The 21729-nt window shown below is 42.7% G+C and overlaps 1 protein-coding gene across 1 annotated transcript; it reads left to right on the top strand.

Moving 5' to 3' along the window:
- The first annotated feature begins 12256 nt into the window (after positions 1-12256).
- On the top strand, positions 12257-20770 carry LOC140210083 (pepsin A-like). Its single transcript, XM_072278879.1, has 9 exons — positions 12257-12315; positions 12419-12581; positions 13166-13283; positions 14832-14950; positions 16529-16728; positions 17440-17559; positions 19092-19236; positions 20390-20488; positions 20633-20770. The coding sequence occupies exons 1-9, from the start codon at positions 12257-12259 to the stop codon at positions 20768-20770; spliced, it is 1161 nt and encodes a 386-aa protein (XP_072134980.1).
- Positions 20771-21729: the final 959 nt, after the last annotated feature.

Raw genomic sequence — 21729 nt, 5'->3', positions numbered from 1 at the left:
CAGAATTTCTTTAGATGATTCTCGCCAATTTGGACACACTCTCTCAAAATGGTTCTCCACCACTGGTCTAATCTATGCTTGGCTTCACCAATGTCAAGGAGGCCACGTCATCAATACCGAATGATGTTAACCAGGGTGGAAGAGGTTCAAGGAATCATTTGCCTCACCTGAGCCATCCAGCATTCTCTTTTAGCTCTGGATTACTTTGGTGAGCAGCCAGAATAATCAAGGACTCATCCACCTGAGACAATGTCTCTTCTCTCCTCTCTCAGAGGGCAGAATCTACAAAACCCTGAAAGCAGGTACCACCAGGCTCAAGGACAGCAATTCCCTGCTGTTTTCAGACTATTGAATGGTTCCCTAGCAAAATGAGATAGATTCTTGAGCTCATAATCTACCTCGTTATGATCTTTCCCCTTAATGTCAACCTGCACTGCTCTTTCTCTGTGACTGTCACTCTTTATTCTGAATTCTGTTGTTCTAACTTCATTTTTTATTTTACTGCGATACAGTGAGGAATAGCCTATTTTGGCCCTTCGAGTCATACTGTCCAGCAATCCTTCAATTTCCGAGCCTACCCAAAAAACAATTTATAATGAACAATTATCTTCTATTATCCCAAACCTCTCCTCCCCAGCCCCCTACTTACACCAATTCCACAGTCATCATGGACTGACCTTCACTACTGAGCAGATGTGAAGGGAAACTCTGTGGAAACTCAGACATAGCAAAGAATTACTACTGGATGGTGTGAACCCCAAGGTTCAGAAGGAGTGTGCTGAGCAGCTGTGTGGAGTTCTCCAGTGAATTTTCAATCTGGCTAACATCATATTTGGTCTCAGTGCCCAAGAAGGGCTGACCAAATAATCTTGAATAACTGCCATCCTGTGGCCCTGACCTCACACATCATGAAGTCCTTAGAGAGGCTGTTCCTGGCTTACCTTTGACCCCTGGTCAGATCAGACCTCGATCTCCTGCAGTTTACCTACCAGGAGCACATTGCAGTTGACGATGGTGTCATTTACCCACTGAACAGAGCCTACTCCCATTTTGATAAACAAGGCAGTACTGTGAGGATCATGTTGTTTGATTTCTCAAGTGCCATCAATACCATACAACGCTCCTTGCTGGGGGAGAATCTCTGTTCAAAGCAGGTTAGCACTTCCATTGGATCCTGGATAATGGCTGACCTGACTGGCAGACCACAGTTTGTGCAGCTTCAGAGCTGTGTGTCAGACGTGGCTAAAAGCTGCACTGGGACTCCACAGGGGATGGAATTGGCTCCCTTCACCTGTACTCTGTATACCTCAGACTTTAGGTACAACTCTGAGTCATGTCATCTGCAGAAATCTCCGATGACTCAGCAATAGTTGGGTTTTTAAAGGGAGGATGGGAGGATGAATACAGGGCCCTGGCGGAGGACATTGTCAAACAGTGCAAACGGAATCATTTGCAGCTCAACATCAGTAAGACAAAGGAGATGGAGATGGACTTTAGGAAGACTAAGCCAGCCCCTCTGTCTGTTACAATTGATGGTGAGAATGTGGGTGTGGTGGGACCTACAAGTACCCAGGTTTGCACGTGGATTGCGGACTTGAAAGGAGCACCCACACAGAGGCTGTGTACAAGAAGGACCAGAGTCACCTCTGTTTCCTGAGAAGATCGCGGTCCTTTGGAGAACGGAGGCCTCTGCTGCACATATTTTACTCGTCTGCTGCCTCCAGTAGAATATTCTGTGCAGTGGTGTGCTGGGGCAATGGCATCAGCACAGGTGATGCAAACTGGCTGATTTGATTAGAAAGGCTGGCTCTGTTATAGGTGTCAAACTGCACACACTGGAGGCTGTGGTAGAACAAGGAACCCTTTGGAAAATCCTGGCAATTCTGGATAATGTTTCTCACCTTCTGCATACCACCTTGGCGGATCGAAGGAACACTTTCAGTAATAGACTAAGACAACTGCACTGCTGCAAAGAGCACGACATGAGGTCATTCTTAACCTTGGTCAATAGCCAACCTTTTGCCAGGGAAGTGATGACCCCTCGTGTTCGACTGCTATTTACCTCTGATTACTAGAGCTCTGCTTTCAATCTGTTTAGCTCTGTTTACCACTCCTGCTATCGTGCAATACTGTGCAATACCACCACCAGTTCTTATCTTGATGGTGTGAAGATGCACCCATTACTTTATAATATTACAGCAATTCTTGCACTACCATCTTATCAGTGTGAATTTGGAAATCTTGAAAATCTTGTAATCTCTGATTTGTAAATCTTGTACATCTTATTTTTAAGGTCACTTCTGTTAATTCTTTCTTACTTCTCTTCTCATATTTGTAAATCTGTACACTTATAATGCTACTGTGACACTGTAATTTCCTTTGGTATCATAAAGTGTCTATCTATGTAAAGTTATTAATACCTGCAATGCACATTCTCTGTAACTGTTACACTATAATCTGTATTCTGCTATTGCCTTTCCCTTGTACAACCTCCATGTAAGACCATAAGATATAGAAGCAGAATTAGGCCACTCAGCCCATTGAGTCTGTCCCACTGTTCCATCATGGCTGATCCCGGATCCCACTCAACCCCATACAACTGCCCTTTCGCCATTTTCTTTGACGCCCTGAGAGATCAGAAAACTAGCAACATCCGCCTCAGATATACCTTTGGAGATGGCCTCCACCACAGTCTGTGGCAGAGTATTCCACCGATTCACGACTCTCTGGCTAAAGAAAAGCTTCCTTTAATTCTGTTCTAAAAGTTTGGCCCTCAATTTTGAGGCTGAACTCTCTAGTTTGGATACCTCCACCAGTGGAAACATCCTCTCCACATCCACCCTGTCTAGACTTTTCAACATTTGGTCGATTTCAATCAGATCCCCATGCATGCTTCTAAGTTCCAGTGAGTACAGGCCCAAAGCTGCCAAATGCTCCTCATATGTTAACCCCTTCATTCTCAGAATCATCCTCTCTACTCTCTGCAATGACAACACATCCTTTCTGAGATATGAGACTCAAAACTGTTGACAATACTCCAAGTGCACCTGACTAGTGCCTTTTAAAGCCTAACATTATCTCCTTGCTGTTATATTCTATTCCCCTTGAAATTTTTATCATCAATCTCCAAGTACCCCAAAACCTGATTCTTAACAATAGACTCCAACACTTTTCCAAACATTGAAGTTAGGCTAACTGGCCTATAATTTCCTTTCTTTCACTTTCCTCCCTTCTTAAAGAGTGGTGTGACGTTTACTATCTTCCAGTCCTCCAGGACCATGCCAGAGTTAAGGGATTCTTGAAAGATCACGCCAAAAGCATCCATTATTTGTTCAGCAATGTCTCTTAGGAGTCTGGGATGTAGTTCATTTGAGAGAGTCTAGGAATGACTCTAGGAATTGTGAGTGACTTAAGCACCTTAAGACCTTTGTGTCACTCACTCCTGCTGCCTGACACTCACAGACCTCGAGCTCTCTAGGATTTTAAAAGCTTCCCAATCATCCAGTTTCCCACTCACTTTCGCTACCTTATATGCCCTTTCCTTGGCATTCATGCAGACCTTAACTTCCCTTGTCATCCACGGTTGGCTAGCCCTGCTATTTGAGAACTACTTCTTCTATGGGACATATCTATCCTGTGCCTTGTGAATTATTCTCAGAAACTTCAGCTGCTTCTGCTCTACCATCATCCCCGCCAGTATCTTCTGTCACGTGACCGGCAACAACGAATCTTCCTTTGATCCACCGGGGTAACCTCCTGTCTCTTGCCTCTGTAATTTTCTTTATTCCATTGCTATACTGTTAGGTAGATAGATAGATAGATAGACATACTTTATTGATCCCGAGGGAAATTGAGTTTCGTTACAGTTGCACCAACCAAGAATAGAGTATAAATATAGCAATATAAAACCATAAATAATTAAATAATAATATGTAAATTATGCCAGATGGAAATAAGTCCAGGACCAGCCTATTGGCTCAGGGTGTCTGACTCTCCAAGGGAGGAGTTGTAAAGTTTGATGGCCACAGGCAGGAATGACTTCCTATGACGCTCTGTGTTGCATCTCGGTGGAATGAGTCTCTGGCTGAATATACTCCTGTGCCCAATCAGTACATTACGTAGTGGATGGGAGACATTGTCCAAGATGGCATGCAACTTGGACAGCATCCTCTTTTCAGACACCACCGTGAGAGAGTCCAGTTCCATCCCCACAACATCACTGGCCTTACAAATGAGTTTTGATTCTGTAACAGGCCGCATGCACGACCGGCATTACCTGTGACTTATGCTTCTCCCTTTCAGTTTGCAGTATGAATTCAATCATATTATGATCACTGTCTCCTAATGGTTCCTTTAACATTAAGCTCCCTAATGAGATCTGGGTCATGACACAACACCCAAAAGCCTTTCCCCAAGTAGGCTCAAGCACAAGATGCTCTGAAAAGCCCTCTCATCGGCATTCAATAAATTCCCTCTCTTTTTCCTGGGGAAAAACCTAATTTTCCCAATCCACTTGCATATTGAGGTCCCCCAATACCACTGTATCATTATCCTTTTCACATGCCTTTTCCAACACTCTTTACAAACTCAACCCCACATATTGGCTATTATTAAGAGGCCTATAAGATTCTCAGAATGTTTTTTTTCACCTTTGCTGTTTCTTAACTCCACCGACAAAGATTCAATGTTCTCAGACCCTACGTCATCTCCATCTACAGATGTAATTCCATCTCTTACTAATATAGCCAGAGCACCGCCTGTACCTTCTTGCCTGTCCTTACTTTACTGAGTATATCCTTTGATGTTAAACTCACAACTATGGTCTTCCAGCCACGACTCAGTGATGCCCACAATGTCACACCAACCAACCTCTAATTGTTCCACGAGTTCACCCACCTTATTCCGGATGCTACGCCGATTTAAATATCGCAGCTTCAGTCCGGCAGCCTTCGCCCTGATGAATTTTGACTCTGTGGTCCAGTTGAGTTCTTTGCTCTGTCTGCATTTGTACCCCATCATTGGCTTGTCCTTCATTACATTCATGTTACACCCATCATCTACTTGTAAACCTGCTGGCTCACCCTCAGCTCGATCATCCTGATTCCCATCATATGTACTGATGTGATGAATTGATCTGTACGGGTGACATGTAAAACAAGGTGTATCATTGCACCGCAAGTGGTTCTTGTTCATCGTGGCCAACAGTGATAGATACCTGTGTGGGAGAGTTTTTAAAGTGGAAAATCTATCGCACTGGGTCAGTTCCACTTTCTAGACATCAGCAGTCCAGGCCCAGTGGTAGAAACAAGCGTCACAAGCTGAGGTATTCCTTGGTTGCAGTGGACAACCATGACAACTTCCATGCCTTTTCATGCCGTTCGCTCTCCTCAGAGCGATGCAGAACCACCTTCCTAGTTGTTGGATCTCACTACAGATCTCAGTCTACCAGAGCAGACTTTGCATGCTAGGGCAGGTCTGGTACCCCCACCTGGTTTTCCCCACCTGGTGAAGCGCTGTATTGGGTTTGGCTGCTGTCACATACAAACAGATACTAGGAGCCACAGGTGAGAGCTGTGTGTCTGAAAGGTGAGTCATCTGCCCTAGAATGGACACAACAAGCCCCTTTGCCAGAGGTGCTACCCATCCCTGGACACCCCATATACCCCTCACCCCTTTTGTGACAATAATAACTCCTTACCGACATTGTCATCTTCTGAAGTTCATTCTAACTGGTAAATTGGTTCATTGTTGTTGCACTCCAGTGAATGTGACAGTAGTAAACCAAATTACCAATTATAATATACTTCAGAAGATGTTCAAAGTTCAAAGTATGCTTATGATCACAGTATGTACACATATACGATCTAACGATATGTCTCCTTACAGGTAGCCATAAAACAAAGAAACACAAAAGAATCCATTAAAAAAGCAGACTGTCAAACACCCAACGAGCAGAGAGAAGAAAAACAGATCATGCAAACAATCGAAGCAAGCAAACAGTGATCAGAACTGATGTCCACAAAAGAGAGTCTGTCCACAGACGTGAAGCCGCAGACTCTCAGTTCGGTGCGGAGCTGAGTAAGTATCACGGAGAAGTGAGCTGAACCAGCCCGTCTCTCGCCTCAGGCCCCGACACCCTGACCTTTCAAATCTGTCAATTGAAGAGTGTGAAACGTTATCGAGAAAATAAGGCTACTAGAAGTGCAGCATAAATGCAAAATCTTTCTTATATCGATGCAAAATATACAGCAAGCATGATCAAGACTAATATCACCGGCATATGTTGTGAAATTTGTTAAATTTGTGTTAGCTGTACAGTGCAATTCATGAAAAATATTGAAAAAGCTGAATTCCAGTAAGTGTATATTTATATATTAAATGGTTAAGTTAAAGTAACTTGTGCAGAAATGGAAATAAATAATACAAATGTGGTGAGGTGGTGTTCATAAGTTCAATGTCAATTTAGAAACTGGATGGCAAGCTGTTTCTGAATTGCTGAGTGTGTGCCTTCAGGCTTCTGTCCCTCCTCCTGACAGTCACAATGAGAAGGGGGCATGGCCTGTGTGGTGGGGGTCCTCAATGATGGACACAGCCTTTGAGGCTCGGCTTCTTCAAGACGTCACAGATACTACGGTGGCGAGTACTCATGATTGTGCTGACTGTCTACAATTGACTTCAGAATTGAAATGGAACCGAGGGCATTCTTGCGGGCAAATATTTTGTTTTGATGAAGGGTCTTGGCCCTAAACATCGATTGTACTCTTTTCCATAAACGCTGCCTGGCCTGTGAGATCATCGAGTAATTTGTGTGCGTTGCTTGGATTTCCAGAATTTGAAGATTTTCACTTGAATTTGTTTTCACTGTTGTCTTTGATCAGCAGTGAGAGCAAAGCGAAACACAAGAGGTTAATTTTATTAACAGAAGTCATGTTTAATTGCTCACCTTATCAATTAATAGTCAATAATAGGCACTTATTACTGATTCTCTTTTGTTGACAGAGCATTTTTAATATGTTTACAAATCTGCTTATTATCCATTTGATTGAACAATTCCCCAGGTATGAATACCCTTGAAACTATTATAAAAATAGCTTGAAATTATTTGTCCTGTTCCATGTTTCATCCTGTATTTCTGAAGGTCTTGGTTAATTTCACTGAGTTTTTGAAGAGACGGACCAGTTTTATATGTCACAAAGACAGTACATGGAAACATTGAAACATACTGTGAAATGCATTGTTTGTGTCAATGACCAACACAGTCCGAATACTTTACTTCCCCATTCTGAGTTTTGGTCTGAAGAACAGCTGAACCTCTTGCCCATGTCTGCATGCTTTTATGCAGTGAGTGGCAGCTACATGATTGGCATTAATGAGCAGGTGCATGGGTGTAGCTGATAAAAAGGCCTCTGAGAGTATGAGAGGGATAGATAGCTGGCGAGTGTGTCGTCACTCACAGCTCCAATCTGCTAATTAAATTTGCTGACGATACTGCACTGATTGGCCTAATCTCAAATAATAATGAGGCTTCCTACAGAGAAGAAATCATCACGCTGACACAATCATGTCAAGAAGACAACCTCTCCCTCAATGTCACAAAAAGGAAGGAGCTGGTTATGGACTACAGGAGGTATGGAGACAGTAGAGCCGCTATTGACATCAATGGATCTGGAGCTGAGAGGGTGAACAGATTTAAGGTCCTCGACATACACATCTCCAAGGATCTCACATGGTCTGTACATACCGGCTGTGTGGTGAAAAAGGCACTACAGCGCCTCTTTCAGTTGAAGAAATTTGGTATGGGCCTCCAAATCCAAAGAACTTTCTACAGGGGCACAATTGAGAGCATCTTGATTGGCTGCATCCCTGCCTGGTATAGGAACTGTACTTCCTTCAATCGCAGGACTCTGCAGAGAGTGGTGTGGACAGCCCAGCGCATCTGTAGATGGGAACTTCCCACTATTCAGGACAGGTATGTATAAAGGGCCCAAAGAGTCATTGGGGACCTGAGTCGCCCCAACCACAAACCGTTCCAGCTGCTACCATCCGGGAAGCGGTACCGCAGCGTAAAAGCCAGGACCAACAGGCTCTGGGACGGCTTCTTCCACCAGGCCATGAGACTGATTAATTCATGCTGATACAACTGTATTTCCATGTTATATTTGTTGTACATACTATTTATTATAAATTTATATAAATTGCTTATTGCACATTTAGACAGAGACCTACTGTAAAGATTTTTACTCCTCATGTATATGAAGGATGCGCGTAATAAAGTCAATTCAATTCAGTTCAATTCCCAGGGTTGAATTATCTAATTCCAGAGGGCATGCAGTTCAGTTGAGAGAGCGTAAGTTTATAGCAGATGCGTGGGGCAAGTTTTTTACATGGAGAGTGTTAGATGCTTGGAATGAGCCCCAAGGGAACATTGAAGGCTGAAGAGAATGTTCCTGTGCTTTGCCATTCATGGGTTTATAGACTGTTCAGACATCTGACGGTGAAGAGGAAGAAGGTGTTCTTAAATTGTTAAGAGTGAGTCTTTAAGAGGTTAGGATAGGTATATGGATGTGTGGGTTCCAGAGGGCATTGATGTGGGCGCAGGAGCTGGAATCAGACAGAAGACTAGACTGGCATGGGCTGGATTGGATGAAGGGCCTGTTTCTGTGCTGTAGTGTCTGTGACAATCGGACTCAAGACAAGTGTATATGACAGTCGGACTCATGTCTGTTGGTACTGCAGTGCCCATGACAGTCGGACTCATAACTCCTCGTACTGAGGTGTTGGTGACAATCGGAATCAAGACTGTTCGTACTGTAGTGTCAAGGACAATCGGACTCATGACTCCTCGTAGAGTACTATCGATGACAATCGGACTCATGGCTCTTCACACTGTAGTGTCGATGACAATCAGACTCATGACTGTAGTGTGGTGTCAATGACAATTGGACTTATGACTCTTCCTACCGTAGTATAGATAGATAGATAGATAGATATACTTTATTGATCCCGAGGGAAATTGGGTTTCGTTACAGCCGCACCAACCAAGAATAGAGCATAAATATAGCAATACAAAAACCACAAACAATCAAACAATATGCAAACTATGCCAGATGGAAATTAAATCCAGGACCAGTCTATTGGCTCAGAGTGTCTGACCCTCCACAGGAGAAGCTGCAAGTTCGATGGCCACAGGCAGGACCGACCTTCCCTGCCGCCCAGTGTTGTATCTCAGTGGAATATGGCCGAAGTCCAACAGTAAAAAGTTCAGTATCCACAGTATCGATGACAGTTAGACTCATGACTGTGGATAGATTATGAAACCATATATTTCGCTTCTTTTATGTTTGTTTTTTGTCTTGAATGTGATTCTGAGACTGTTTGAGCCTGTGATTTCCATTTTGGAAATCGTCAGGGTGTTTTCATGCTCTGTAGTCTCTGAGAGGATCGTGGCGGGAAGACTGCAGCATGGGCCTCAAGCCGATGTTCGGCTCCATTTTGTGGATTAAAGCTTCCATTGTTCGCCGATTAAAACAAGGAGAGAGGGTGAAATATCGAGTGAAAACGGAAGGTGAACACCCACTGCCAGGCTTTTGATCGCTGGTGGGATTGTCCGCTGTCAGAGAAGGGATACTGCCTTTTGAACACTGGTGGGATCACGCTGCTGTCAGAGAGGGAAAGGACAGCGGCTGGTTTACCCAGGTTTTCTGCGTTTTGGATTTGGACTTGGACTGTAGATTTTTGGTCAGTCTTACAGTATTTTATATTCTGTGTTTTTTGCCTGATGTTTCTCATTCGTTGTGTGTGGAGAGGGAGATTTGGAGGTTGATGTGACTGCTCCATTTTTGTCCATTTCTGCGTGCGGGGAGTAGGTATTTAGGGGTTGATGATCCTGCTACGGTTCTTTTTGTTTCGTTGTTGGTTCGTGAGACTGGACAGGTTGTGTCTGTTTTCCCTGGAGTGAAGGAGGCTGAGAGGTGACCTTCTCAAGGTTTATAAAATCACGAGCTGTGTACATAAAGTGAATGGTCACAGTCCTTTTCATGGTCTAAAAATAAAAGGTAAGGATTTAAGGTGAGATGGGAAAGATTTAAAGGGCACCTGAGGGGCAATATTTTCCCCCATGGAGTGTGGTGGGTACATGGAATGAGCTGCCAGAAGTAGTGGTGGAGGGAGGGACAATTAGACAAGTACAACAATAGGATGGGTTTGGAGTCAGAGTTACAGAACACTACAACAGGTTTCAATAAGTGCATTTAATGTCAGAGAAATGTATACGATACATTGATCCTGAAATTTATTTTCTTCGCAGACATCCACAAAAGCAGAGGAGTGCCCCAAGGAATGATTGACAGTTAAAACTTAGAGCCCCAAAGCTCCCCCCCGCAACTCCCCCTCCCCTGCACAAGCAGCAACAAGGCAACATCCAGCCCCCCACCCCCACCAGCAAAAATGCATCAACACTGCCCACCGAGCACTCAAGCATGCAGCAAAGCATCAATAAAGACACAGACTTGCAGTACCCCAAAGACTACTCGTTCACCCGATAATTTGACATACCACAGGCTCTCACTCTCCTTAATAAGGGAAAAAAGGGTGTCCCATTTCACAGTGAGACAGGAGACATAACAAACAACTCACTGATTTACGATGTTAAAAGTCTGTTGCTTGGCTTTTTCTGAGCTCTGCGCCCAGAGATTTGGCAGCAAAAAGCTGCAGCTCCCCGAGCACACAACCCCTGGCAGCCAACCCGCTGCTCCCGATGTTCCGCGTTCTCCCGCGATGCTTCAATTTATGGCACCGGCCTGGAATCAGCATGTCCCCAGAGCCATGAAATCTCTGGAACCCTGTAAGCACGCTCGTCTTCCAAGCCGTGTCCTTGGGGATATTAATAAGCGGCTGTTCGTGAGGTCCTTAGAGTGGGTTCCATTCCCGCAAGATCAGACACAGGCACTTCTGCCCACCTAGGCCAGGCTGAACTGCTCGTGTCATCGACTCTCACCTGGACCATGATCCTCCTCATCCATGTACTTATCCAAACTTCTCTTAAATGTTGCAATCAAACTGGAGTTCACCACTTCGTCTGACAGCTCATTCCACACTCTCACCACCCTCGGAGTCATGGTGGTCTCTTCTCAAATTTTTCTTAAATATTTCATCTTTCACCCTTAACCTATTACCTGTACCTCTTGTCTTAACCAACCTCAACAGAAGAAGCCTGTTTCCATTGACAATATCCATACCCATCAACATTTTGTACACATCTATCAAATTTCCTCACATTCTCCTTCGCTGCAGGGAATGAAGTCCATGTCTATGCAACCTTTCCCTCTACCTCAGGTCCTCAAGTCCCAGCAATATCCTTGTAAATTTTCTCTGTCCTCTTTCAATATTCCTGATATCTTTCCAGTAGATAGGTGACCAGAACTGCACACAATACTCCAAATTTGGCCTCACGCACGTCTGAGACAACTTCGAGATAACAGCCCGGTTCTCTGATTTATGAAGGTCAACATGCTGAAAGCACATGTCGGGCAGCACAGTAATGCAGTGGTAAGCACAGCGCTTTACAGAACCTGCAGTAAATTAGGGATCGATTTCCCCCGCTGTCTGTAAGGAGTTTGTGCGTTCTCTCCGTGACCATGTGGGTTTCACTGCACATGAAAAAGTCTGCAGATGCTGGAAATCCAAAGCAACACACTTAAAATGCTGGAGGAACTCAGCAGGTCAGGCAGCGTCTGTGGAAGTGAATAAACAGTGGATATTCAAATATACTCTGGTCTTTGAACTTCAGTTGGACTTCACAAAATTATGAGAGACATAGACAGAGTAGCCAGTCAATGACACCATCGTCCATTCTGTGTCAGGTCTCACTGATGTAGAGGAGGCCTCAAGGGGAAAACCAGATACAATAAATGACACTGGTGGGTTCACAAGTAAAGGGCTACCTCACCTGGAAGGACTGTTTAGGTCTCAGTCATTTGATAAAACAGTTTTGAACCTAATTTCAGATTGTGTTATCTATGATAAGAATTATCTTTAATTTCACAGCACTTAACATACTTTGTTATCAACTTCTACATTGAAGGGTGTCCTTAATAGAATGTATTTTATCAGAGAGAAACTGATCACGAGTACCAGAATATTTACTTTTCATATGGAATGATTGTCTCTGTGTCCACGTGACAATGATTCCTTGAGTATAAGTATTAGGGCTCACAAGCCCGATGTCAGATTCTGAAAGGAATCCAATCGATTCAACATGAAGTGGTTACTCCTCGCCTTCGTATGCATCCAGCTCTCTGATGCCGCCTTGACCAGGTAGGAACAGTTTAACCAAAAGTTAACAGTTGTAGCAAGTAAGTTTTCTCCCCAAGGAACAATAACAGATGATGACATTCCTAACCCATTTCCCACTTTACAGAGTTCCTTTATATAAAGGAAAATCTGCCCGAGATATTCTTCGGGAGAAGGGATTGTTGGCAGATTACCTCAAGAATCATCCCTATGATCCCTGCACAAAGTTCAAAGGTGCTTGTTCCATTGGAACTTTGGCATCACTGGAGCCAATGACCAACTACATGGATGTAAGTAATTCTTGACTGCTATGAGCCGAAACGTTGGGTGAAGGGTCTCTTGACCTTCGTAATGAAAATGCTGTAATATTTCTATTGTTTTTATAGCTAGTTCCTATTTGAAGGGAAAAACAGAGAGGTGCGGAAGGAATAGTCCCTTCAGAATGCTGATAGGGGGAGCAGTGGTGGGGAGATGAGTCCAGTGGAGGGATCCTGTGGAGACTGATAGAAATGATGGGGTAGGATCTATTGTATGCAGAGGCTAGTCAGGTGGAGGTTGAGGACAAGAGGAACCCAACGCCGGTTCCTGCTGGGAAGAGGGTGGTGTGATCAGAAGTGGTCAATTGCTAACATGGTGAATTGTTTTACGATTAGTAAAATTCCACCTATCACCTCCCAGTTTCTCACTTCATCCCCGCTCATTCGCCCACCCACCATCCTTCCCTCTCAGCTGGACGTATGTATCACCTGCTAGTCTGTACTCCAGACTCTCCCCCCACTCTCTTACTTCTGTCTTGTCCCCTTTCCTCTCCAGTCATCATGAAGGCAATCACACTAAATCAGACTAACCAAGGAGATTTTGTTTTTGCCGACAGCTGTCATACTATGGAGCCATCAGCCTCGGTAACCCCCCACAGAGCTTCACAGTCGTCTTTGATACTGGCTCATCCAACCTCTGGGTCCCGTCAGTCTACTGCGACCAGACACCATGCGGTAAGAACATGTTCCCTTGCTCTCAAATACATTGAAGCTCTCACATATCCCAAAAGAACATAAGAAATATGAGCAGCAGTAGGTCATCTGGCCCATTGAACCTGCTCCGTTATTCAATAAGATCATGGCTGATCTGGCCATGGACTCATCTCCACCTACCTACCTTTTCCTCATAACTCTTAATTCCCCTAATATTCAAAAACCTATCCAACCATGCCTTAAAGTTATTTACTGAGGTTGCCTCCACTGCTTCTTTGGGCAGAGAATTGCACAAATTCACCACCCTCTGGGTAAAGCAGTTCCTCCTCATCTCCGTCCTAAATCTACACCCCCGAATTTTGAGGCTATTTCCAGTATCACCTACCAGTGGAAACAACTTTCCATCCTCTATCATATCTATCTCTTCCATAATTTTATGTGTTTCTATAAGATCTCCTCTCATTCTTATGAATTCCAGCAAGTACAATCCCGGGCAACTCAATCTCTCCTCATAGACTAACTCCTTCATCTCTGGAATCAACCTGGTGAGCCTCTTCTTCAGAGCCTCCAAAGCCAGTCTACCCTTCCTCAAGTACGAAGACTCGAACTGCACGCAGTAGTCCAGGTGGAGCCTCACCAGTACCCTGTACAGTTGCAGCATGACCTCCCTGCTCTTAAATTCAATCCCTCTGGCAATGAAGGCCAACATTCCATTTGCCTTCCTGACAGCCTGCTGCACCTGCAAACCAACCTTTTGTGATTCATGCACAAGCACTCCCAAGTCCCTCTGCAAAACAGTATGCTGCATTGTTTTACCATTTAAATAATAATCTGCTCTTTCATTTTTCCTTCTAAAGTGGATGACCTCACATTTACCAACATTGTATTCCATCTGCCTGACCTTTGCCCACTTACCTAACCAAACTATATCTTCTTGCAGGCTCTCCACATCTTCTGCACAATTTGTCTTTCTTCTCAATTTATTATCATTAGCAAACTTGGATACACTACAGTCGGTCCCCTCTTCCAGATCATTAATGTAGATCATGAACATTTACGGGCCCAGTCCCGACCGCTGTGGCACACCACTCTCCACTGATTACTGACCAGAGTAACACCCCTGTATCCCAACTCCCTGCTTTCTATTAGTTAACTGATCCTCTATCCTTGTTAACACATCACCTTCAACTCTATGCATGTTGCTGGGACTCAGTGTATATTATATGTCATGTGAGTGTCGCACCATTGAAACATACGTTAAAATGTGTCGCTTCCAAAGACGTGCAGCGGACAGCCTGCAAAGTGTTGACTTGCTTCTGCCACCGGTGTAGCGTGACCACAACTTAGTCGCCCTCATGTCTTTGGAAGGTGGGTGGAAACCGGGGCACTGGTCTGGTGAGGGGTAGAACATTTGCAACTTGGCTCAAGGAGAAATCTAGGAGTCTGCCAGCCTTGCAATGCTTGGTGTGTTTTGACAAGATTTAGGAAACTATTGGCAGGGGCTTGTTTGGCGCAGGGTGATATGTTGAAACTTTTTGTTTCGTTGATGAAATGGATGTTTCTTTGCAGAGAAGCACAACAGATTCAACCCATCCCAGTCCTCAACCTTCAGCACGAATTATCAGTATCTGTCCATCCAGTATGGGACAGGAAGTATGACCGGTATTCTGGGATACGATACTCTGAGAGTAAGTGAACTCTTCACCCTTATAACTCAAACCACACTAATACCTGTATTCCAAAACTTAGAGATCCTAACTGATAAACATTCTCAATATTATTTTGATGTATTTATTTATTGTTATTTTTTGGCATTGCTTTTCTTGTCCTCATTTTCACATTGCTTGTTTGCCCATCTTTCTGTGCAGTTTTTTTCCGTTAAATTTGTGTTCTACTCTGAATGCGTACAAGAAAATGAATCTCAGGGAATGAAACTGATAAGTGGATATGGAATGGCATATTTGTAAATATTCAGATTTGGATTCCTGTATATCGAATTATGTTTTGAAATGGTTTGTTTGTGTTCACAAATGAACGTACCCAAGGATGAACTGGGGGCATGTATTCCTGTGCCAACATAGCAGATCCACAGAAACACAGAGCTTGACAATCTGAACAGAACATGCAGCAACAGTGAAAGAAGCTCCATTCCTCCCCCCCCCCACCACCACCTTCCTACCCACACACCCACAAACACACAGCCCTCTCTCCCTAGGACTGGCCACCTTTGACCTCTGTGGAGTTGGAGATCTGGGGCCCCTGCCACCGGATATCACACAATCATTGAAACTATGCTTAGGAAATTAGGTCCAATCATGATTTTCACCACAAATCTTTACAGCATGGACACAGGCTCCTTGGTGCATCAACAACCATTTAAGTCTCTGCCTACCTTGATCTACTCTTTGTATTCTCCCCACATTCAGATTAAATCTTCCTTCCGAGCATCATTATCTGCGATGATTAGGCTGGAATCATACTTCAATACAGCATCTTCCCCTCACCTGCCTTCCGACTTTTGAATGGACGTTGAACCCATGAACACAACCTCACTAATTTGCATTAATACTATTTTTTTGCACTAGTTATTTAATTTAACTCATACACATTTACTATAATCTGTAGTTTCTTCTCTATTATTATGTATTCCATTGTACTGCTAACAGAAAGTTAACGAAATCACCTCATAGCAGAATCAGATTTAATATCACCGGCATACATTGTGAAAATTGTTCAGTTTACAGAGGTGGTGCAATGAAATACATGATGAATAAATCTAGGGAGAAAGAACTGTGTTACTCTCAGTTTATATATGTTTATTAATGTTAATTAGAAATAAGTAGTACAAATTAACAGAATAAAAAGTTACACACAAAAAATGCTGGGGGAACTCAGCAGGCCAGGCAGCATCTAGGGAAAGATGACAGTCGAATTTTGGGCCCAAACCATGCTGACCACGTATTCGTCCAACATGAATCATCTTTTAGTCTTGTCAGCACCCTCCAGATTCTACCACCAGGATAATTGACGGTGACCAATTAACCAATCAATCAGCATGTCTTTGGGAAATGGGAGAAAATCCGATCACCCAGAATGAACCCACCTGAACACAGGGGCCGATCTGCAAACGTCATGCGGGGAATACCAAAGGCCGGGATTGAACCTGGGTCACTGGCATTGTGAGGCAGCAGCTCCATGAGCTGTGCCCATGTGCAGCCTGACGGGATAAGTAACTGATTAATTTCTCTTTAAATCTGTCTCACCAGCTTTCTAATCTTGTGATCAATGGACAAGAGTTTGGATTAAGTATGACTGAACCCGGCAGTTTCTTTACCTACTGTAATTTCGATGGTATTTTGGGCTTGGGCTACCCATCACTTGCGGCAGAAGGAGCCACTACAGTCTTCGACAACATAATGTCTCAGCATCTGGTTTCACAGCCACTCTTTTCTGTCTACTTGACAAGGTTAGCACGTTGTAACACCTTCCTTCACTACTGGAGAATCTGTCATGTCGCTTGTTAATTTGCTTGGTACCATCATTGCTTCTTCTTCTGATGATTCTGGTTACTTATTGTAGTTCAATGGGATTCTAGGAATTAAATCATGAATACAAAATAACGATAATGTTGAAAACTTAAAAGCAGATGAAATTTACCGGGTCAGGTGCAACATGTCAGGTCAGTGCTGATGCCATTAATTGAACTGGAACTTGAAGATATTTTGGTCTCCAGTCTGATAAAGATGCCCATCATTCTCAGAGTTTTATTTTTACTTCAGCTTGCACAGCTCATTTAAGGTCTAGAATGACTTGAATACGTGGCTAGGAAAGGTTTAGGAAGACATGGAACAAACGGGGCAGGTGGGATTGGTGTAAATGGTGAGCATGGATGAGTTAGACTGAAGGCCCCATTTCCATGCTGTGAGACTCTAACTCTGCAAATGCACGTTTTTCTTGCAATATTCATGAAATTATTCCTTTAAAGATTGAAAGATGAGCTTTATTAGTTTCATGTATATTGAAACTTGCTGTTTGTTTTAGGGATGTGTTGGTGACAGCCTACGAGTGTCACCACACTGCTGGTGACAGCACATCATGCCTACAACTTACTAATCAATATCTGAATGTCTTTTGAGTGTTGAAGTCTGAGATATTCTTATTGAATGTTGTTTTCCAGGACAAATGGTGAATCTGGAAGTGAAGTCCTGTTTGGTGGAGTTGACTCAAACCACTACACCGGCCCAATCTACTGGCTCCCTGTTACCCATGAGGCCTACTGGCAGATTGAGGTCGAGAGGTAAGTGGTATCTCCATCTGAGGTATTCTCAGCCGTTGAAGATTTACTTTCAGTGAGTTGAACCAGTTATATAGTTAGAACTTACAGGAGAAAACAACTGTTACAGTCATAATGAGGCTACAATCAGGATAGAGGAGCAACACCTGATATTCCATCTGGGCAGCCTCCATAATCTGCTGGCATGAACATTGATTTTTCTAACTTCCGATAATTTTTCCCCATTCCCCCTTCTCTCTTTATCCATTACATGTTTTGGTTCCCCTCTCACCCCTTCTCTTCTCCTTACATCTCACACGTCATCTCTCATCCGCCTTTGGTCCAAAGAGAAAATCCCTAGCTCACTCAATTTACCTCATGAGGTATGCTCTCATTTCATTTCATTTCTAAATCTTTTTATTAATATAATCATCTACAGCTATACAATACAGAAATTCAAGAAATTAGTATATATATAATTAAAAAAGCTGAAGAAAAAAACATATATGCTAATGAAAAAACATTTATATAAGAAAAAGAAGGAAAAAAGAGAACCCCAGCTAACTAAAAAAACCCACTAACTATATAAAAAAAAGAGGAAAAAAAACCCATTAAGAATCAGCTCCCGGAGCGATACATCTTACAATCATTTATGTATATATATATATATATATATATATATATATAAAGAAAAAGAAAACAACAACCACCAAATCACATTTATTTAACATAAAATTGGAAGGAAACCATGTAAATTGATTCAAATTAAATGATAATATTTAGCAAAAGAGAACCACCTTCTCTCAAAAACAAATTGAGGATTGAAAGTTCTAATTCTAATTCTTTCCAAACTAGACATAACATTACTTAGGAAAACCATTGAGTTAGTGTTGGAGCAGAGGTATCTTTCCACTTCAATAAAATAGCTCTTCTTGCCAACAATGTAACGAATGCAATTACATATTGGTTTGAAAATAAAATACCCTGAATATGATGCGGAACTATTCCAAATAGAACAGTCAATGTATTAGGTTGTAAATTAATTTTCAAAGCTTTAGAAATTGTAGAATGCTCTCTAATCCTGGCAGCACCCTGGTAGATCTCCTCTGCACACTTTCTAAAACTTCCTCATCCTTCCTATAATGAGGCAACCAGAACTGATCACAATATTCCAAGTGCAATCGAACCAGACATGATGAATACTTCAGCTTGAAGGCCAGATTTTCTGAATTATTTTCTTGAATTCTGGACTCAATTCTGAACTGATTCTACAATTACAGAATCACCATCAAGGACTCTACAACTCATATTCTCAGTTTTATTTATTGTAATTGGAACAATTTGTCATTTTTGCACATTGGTTGTTTGTCAGTCTTGGTTTATTGATAGTTTTCATAATATCTATTGAGCTTCTTTATTTGTCTGTCACTGAATCTCAGGGTAGTACAGCACATGGTGACATATATGTACATTGATAATAAATTTAATTTGACACTGATTTTGGCAATAAATCCAAATTAGCATTTTTGGTGAACACTATGATGTTTCTCGCTCAGAGTGACAGTCAACGGCGAGATTGTGGCTTGCGCTCAAGGTTGCCCTGCCATCGTTGATACTGGAACTTCTCTTATCGCTGTTGGCGGAAATTACATCCGCAATATTCAGCAAAGCATCGGAGCAACTCCAAATTATTATGGCCAGGTAGGGGCTGACTGACCAGTGGTGTATACTCAGCTGGCAGCTGTTAATGCATTATGCAGTCAGCACATTGAGTTAATGAAATTATATGTCATGCAGGCAGCAGGAATTGCGGAAAGAATGCATTCTGTTAGAAATAGCTAGGATTAACATCTCCATTCACAATGTAACAATCACGAAACACTGGAGGAACTCAGCAGGCCGGGCAGCTTCTTTCGAAAAGAATAAACATTTAGATTAGCACTATTATTTGGAAATAACTTATTGTGTTTTATCCTCATTGTACATTCAACCTTTCTCTATTAGTAGTAAGAGCATTAAACCATGGAAATACTCAATGGGTCAGGCAGCACCTGTGGAGAGAGAAATAAAGAAAAGACTGCCTTTGGATGCTGAAAATCCTGATGAAGCGTCTTTGCCTGAAACATCAACTGTTTATTCATCTCCATTGAGTCTACCTGACCATTTGAGTTGCCCCAGCATTTTGAGTGAGGGAGAAATAAAGTAGTCATACACATCAATGACTTTACATCAGAACTGGCCAGTTCTGGAAAGTCTGTCTATCAGAGATGAGTGATTTCACCGATGATTTCTGAGGACTGCAACAAATCTAATTATTGGATGATGTAGTCTTACTGTTGTAAGGTGAAGGAAAACAAAGTCAGAGTAGGAATGGGATGGAAATTTAAAATAACAACTATCCAGGAACTTAGGGTCATCCCTACAGTTAGAATTAAGTGCTATGCAAAGTGGGTACCCTATCTGCCTCTGCTTTCTCTGGTGTAGATGAGGCCACATAATGAACAGGCAATGCACTTAATTTAAAAAAAAATATGGAGAGGATGTTTTCAATATTGAGAGAGTCTAGGACCAGAAGACACAGCCTCAGAATAGAAGAATGTCCTTTTAGAACCGTTAAGAAGAGGAATTTCTTTAGCCAGAGTGTGGTGAATCAGTGGAAGTCTTTGCCAAAGATGGCTGTGGGTATATTTAAAGCAGAGTAGATAGTTTCTTGATTAAGAGGAAGGCAGAAGAATGGGGTTGAGAGGGAATATAAGTCAGCTACGATCAAATGGCAGAGAGGACTCGATGGGCCGAATGGCTGAGTTCTGCTCCTATGTCTTATAGTCTAAATGTTGTTGCTCTTCTTTCACAGTACTCCATCAATTGCAACAACATTGGCAATATGCCTGATGTGGTCTTCACCATCAATGGATATGACTTCACTCTTCCTGCCTCAGCCTACACACTGAAGGTACGGGATTCATCAGACATATGGGGGATGAGAATTTCAAGGGATACATTCATTAACTTTGCACGGATTAATGACACATGTTATAATGATCATTTATTGAGTGGACACTTGACCTGGTGTTAATTGCTCTCCATTTCCTTCCAGATGGATTACAATAGCTGCGACAGTGGATTTAGCGGCACTGGTGGAAACCTCTGGATTCTGGGAGATGTCTTCATTAGAGAGTATTACTCCATCTTCGACAGAGGAAACAACCGAGTGGGATTGGCTAAGGCCGTCTAACTTGCCCCTGAATGTTCCCATTGAAGGTCCATCCAAGTTCGTATTTGCAGGTTGACTTAAGCCATCTGATTTTTCATCTGACCCGTCAGTATCAAAGATCAGGGAGTCACTTTCAGAATCCTGAAGGTGAAGATACCCTATTGAATGCTGGGGTTTTACTGAAAGGAAAATGCAAAAAGCGGGAGAACTGAAAAAAACGCCCAGCCAGGATGGGATTTTAAAGGACCAATCTACGAATTTTGGGTCTGGGCTAGATATGCAAATATTGACATCGTGTAATTATGCCTCTTCTCAGATTGTGTAGTACTTTTCCTCTCTTCTTTCCTGATTTTCCTCTTCAGCTGTGGGTTCTAGTGATTCACTCCAGAACCTTTCTCATGGAGTGAAATCTATTTGATGTAAATGTGAGCTGAACATCACACAGCCTATTGCTCTACCCTGTGGGATATATCTATAAATAGTTCGTAACAATGTTGAATAAAATTTAATCATGAGATGCATATTACCAGAGTTCCAGTTCCTTTTTCTTTTGTGTGTGTGTGTGAAGTATTAAACCACATACCTGGCTGTGCTCGGCCCTCCTCCTCACCTGCAGTACAGCTCCTGCTTGATCTGTGGCGCTATTCACACCCATTGGTGAGGCCTCAAAGTACTGCATCCAAGCTCCACCGAATGTTCTGTTTTTATACCGTCCCCACTGATATGAAACACTGCAGTAAGTGGATCAATGTGCACAGTGCCTGTTCAAACCACTGAATCAGAACTAATCATCTCCTGTCACCACCCTTCACGAGACCCACCCCTGTGTTCACCAAACTTTCATGTTCCCACTGTAGTTTTGCACTTTCATGGTTGTGTTCCTGTCTTGGAAATCGAAGCTCTGTTACATTCAATACTACAGTGGTGGGGAGATATTCGACACACACAAAGATGAACTTTTTGCAATATAGTTAAATGAT

This window comes from Mobula birostris, chromosome 14 (genome assembly GCF_030028105.1).
Source record: "Mobula birostris isolate sMobBir1 chromosome 14, sMobBir1.hap1, whole genome shotgun sequence".
NCBI classification, from domain to species: Eukaryota; Metazoa; Chordata; class Chondrichthyes; order Myliobatiformes; family Myliobatidae; genus Mobula; species Mobula birostris.
The sequence above is the reverse complement of the archived record's forward strand: the minus strand, read 5'-3'. Positions and strand labels throughout refer to the sequence as shown.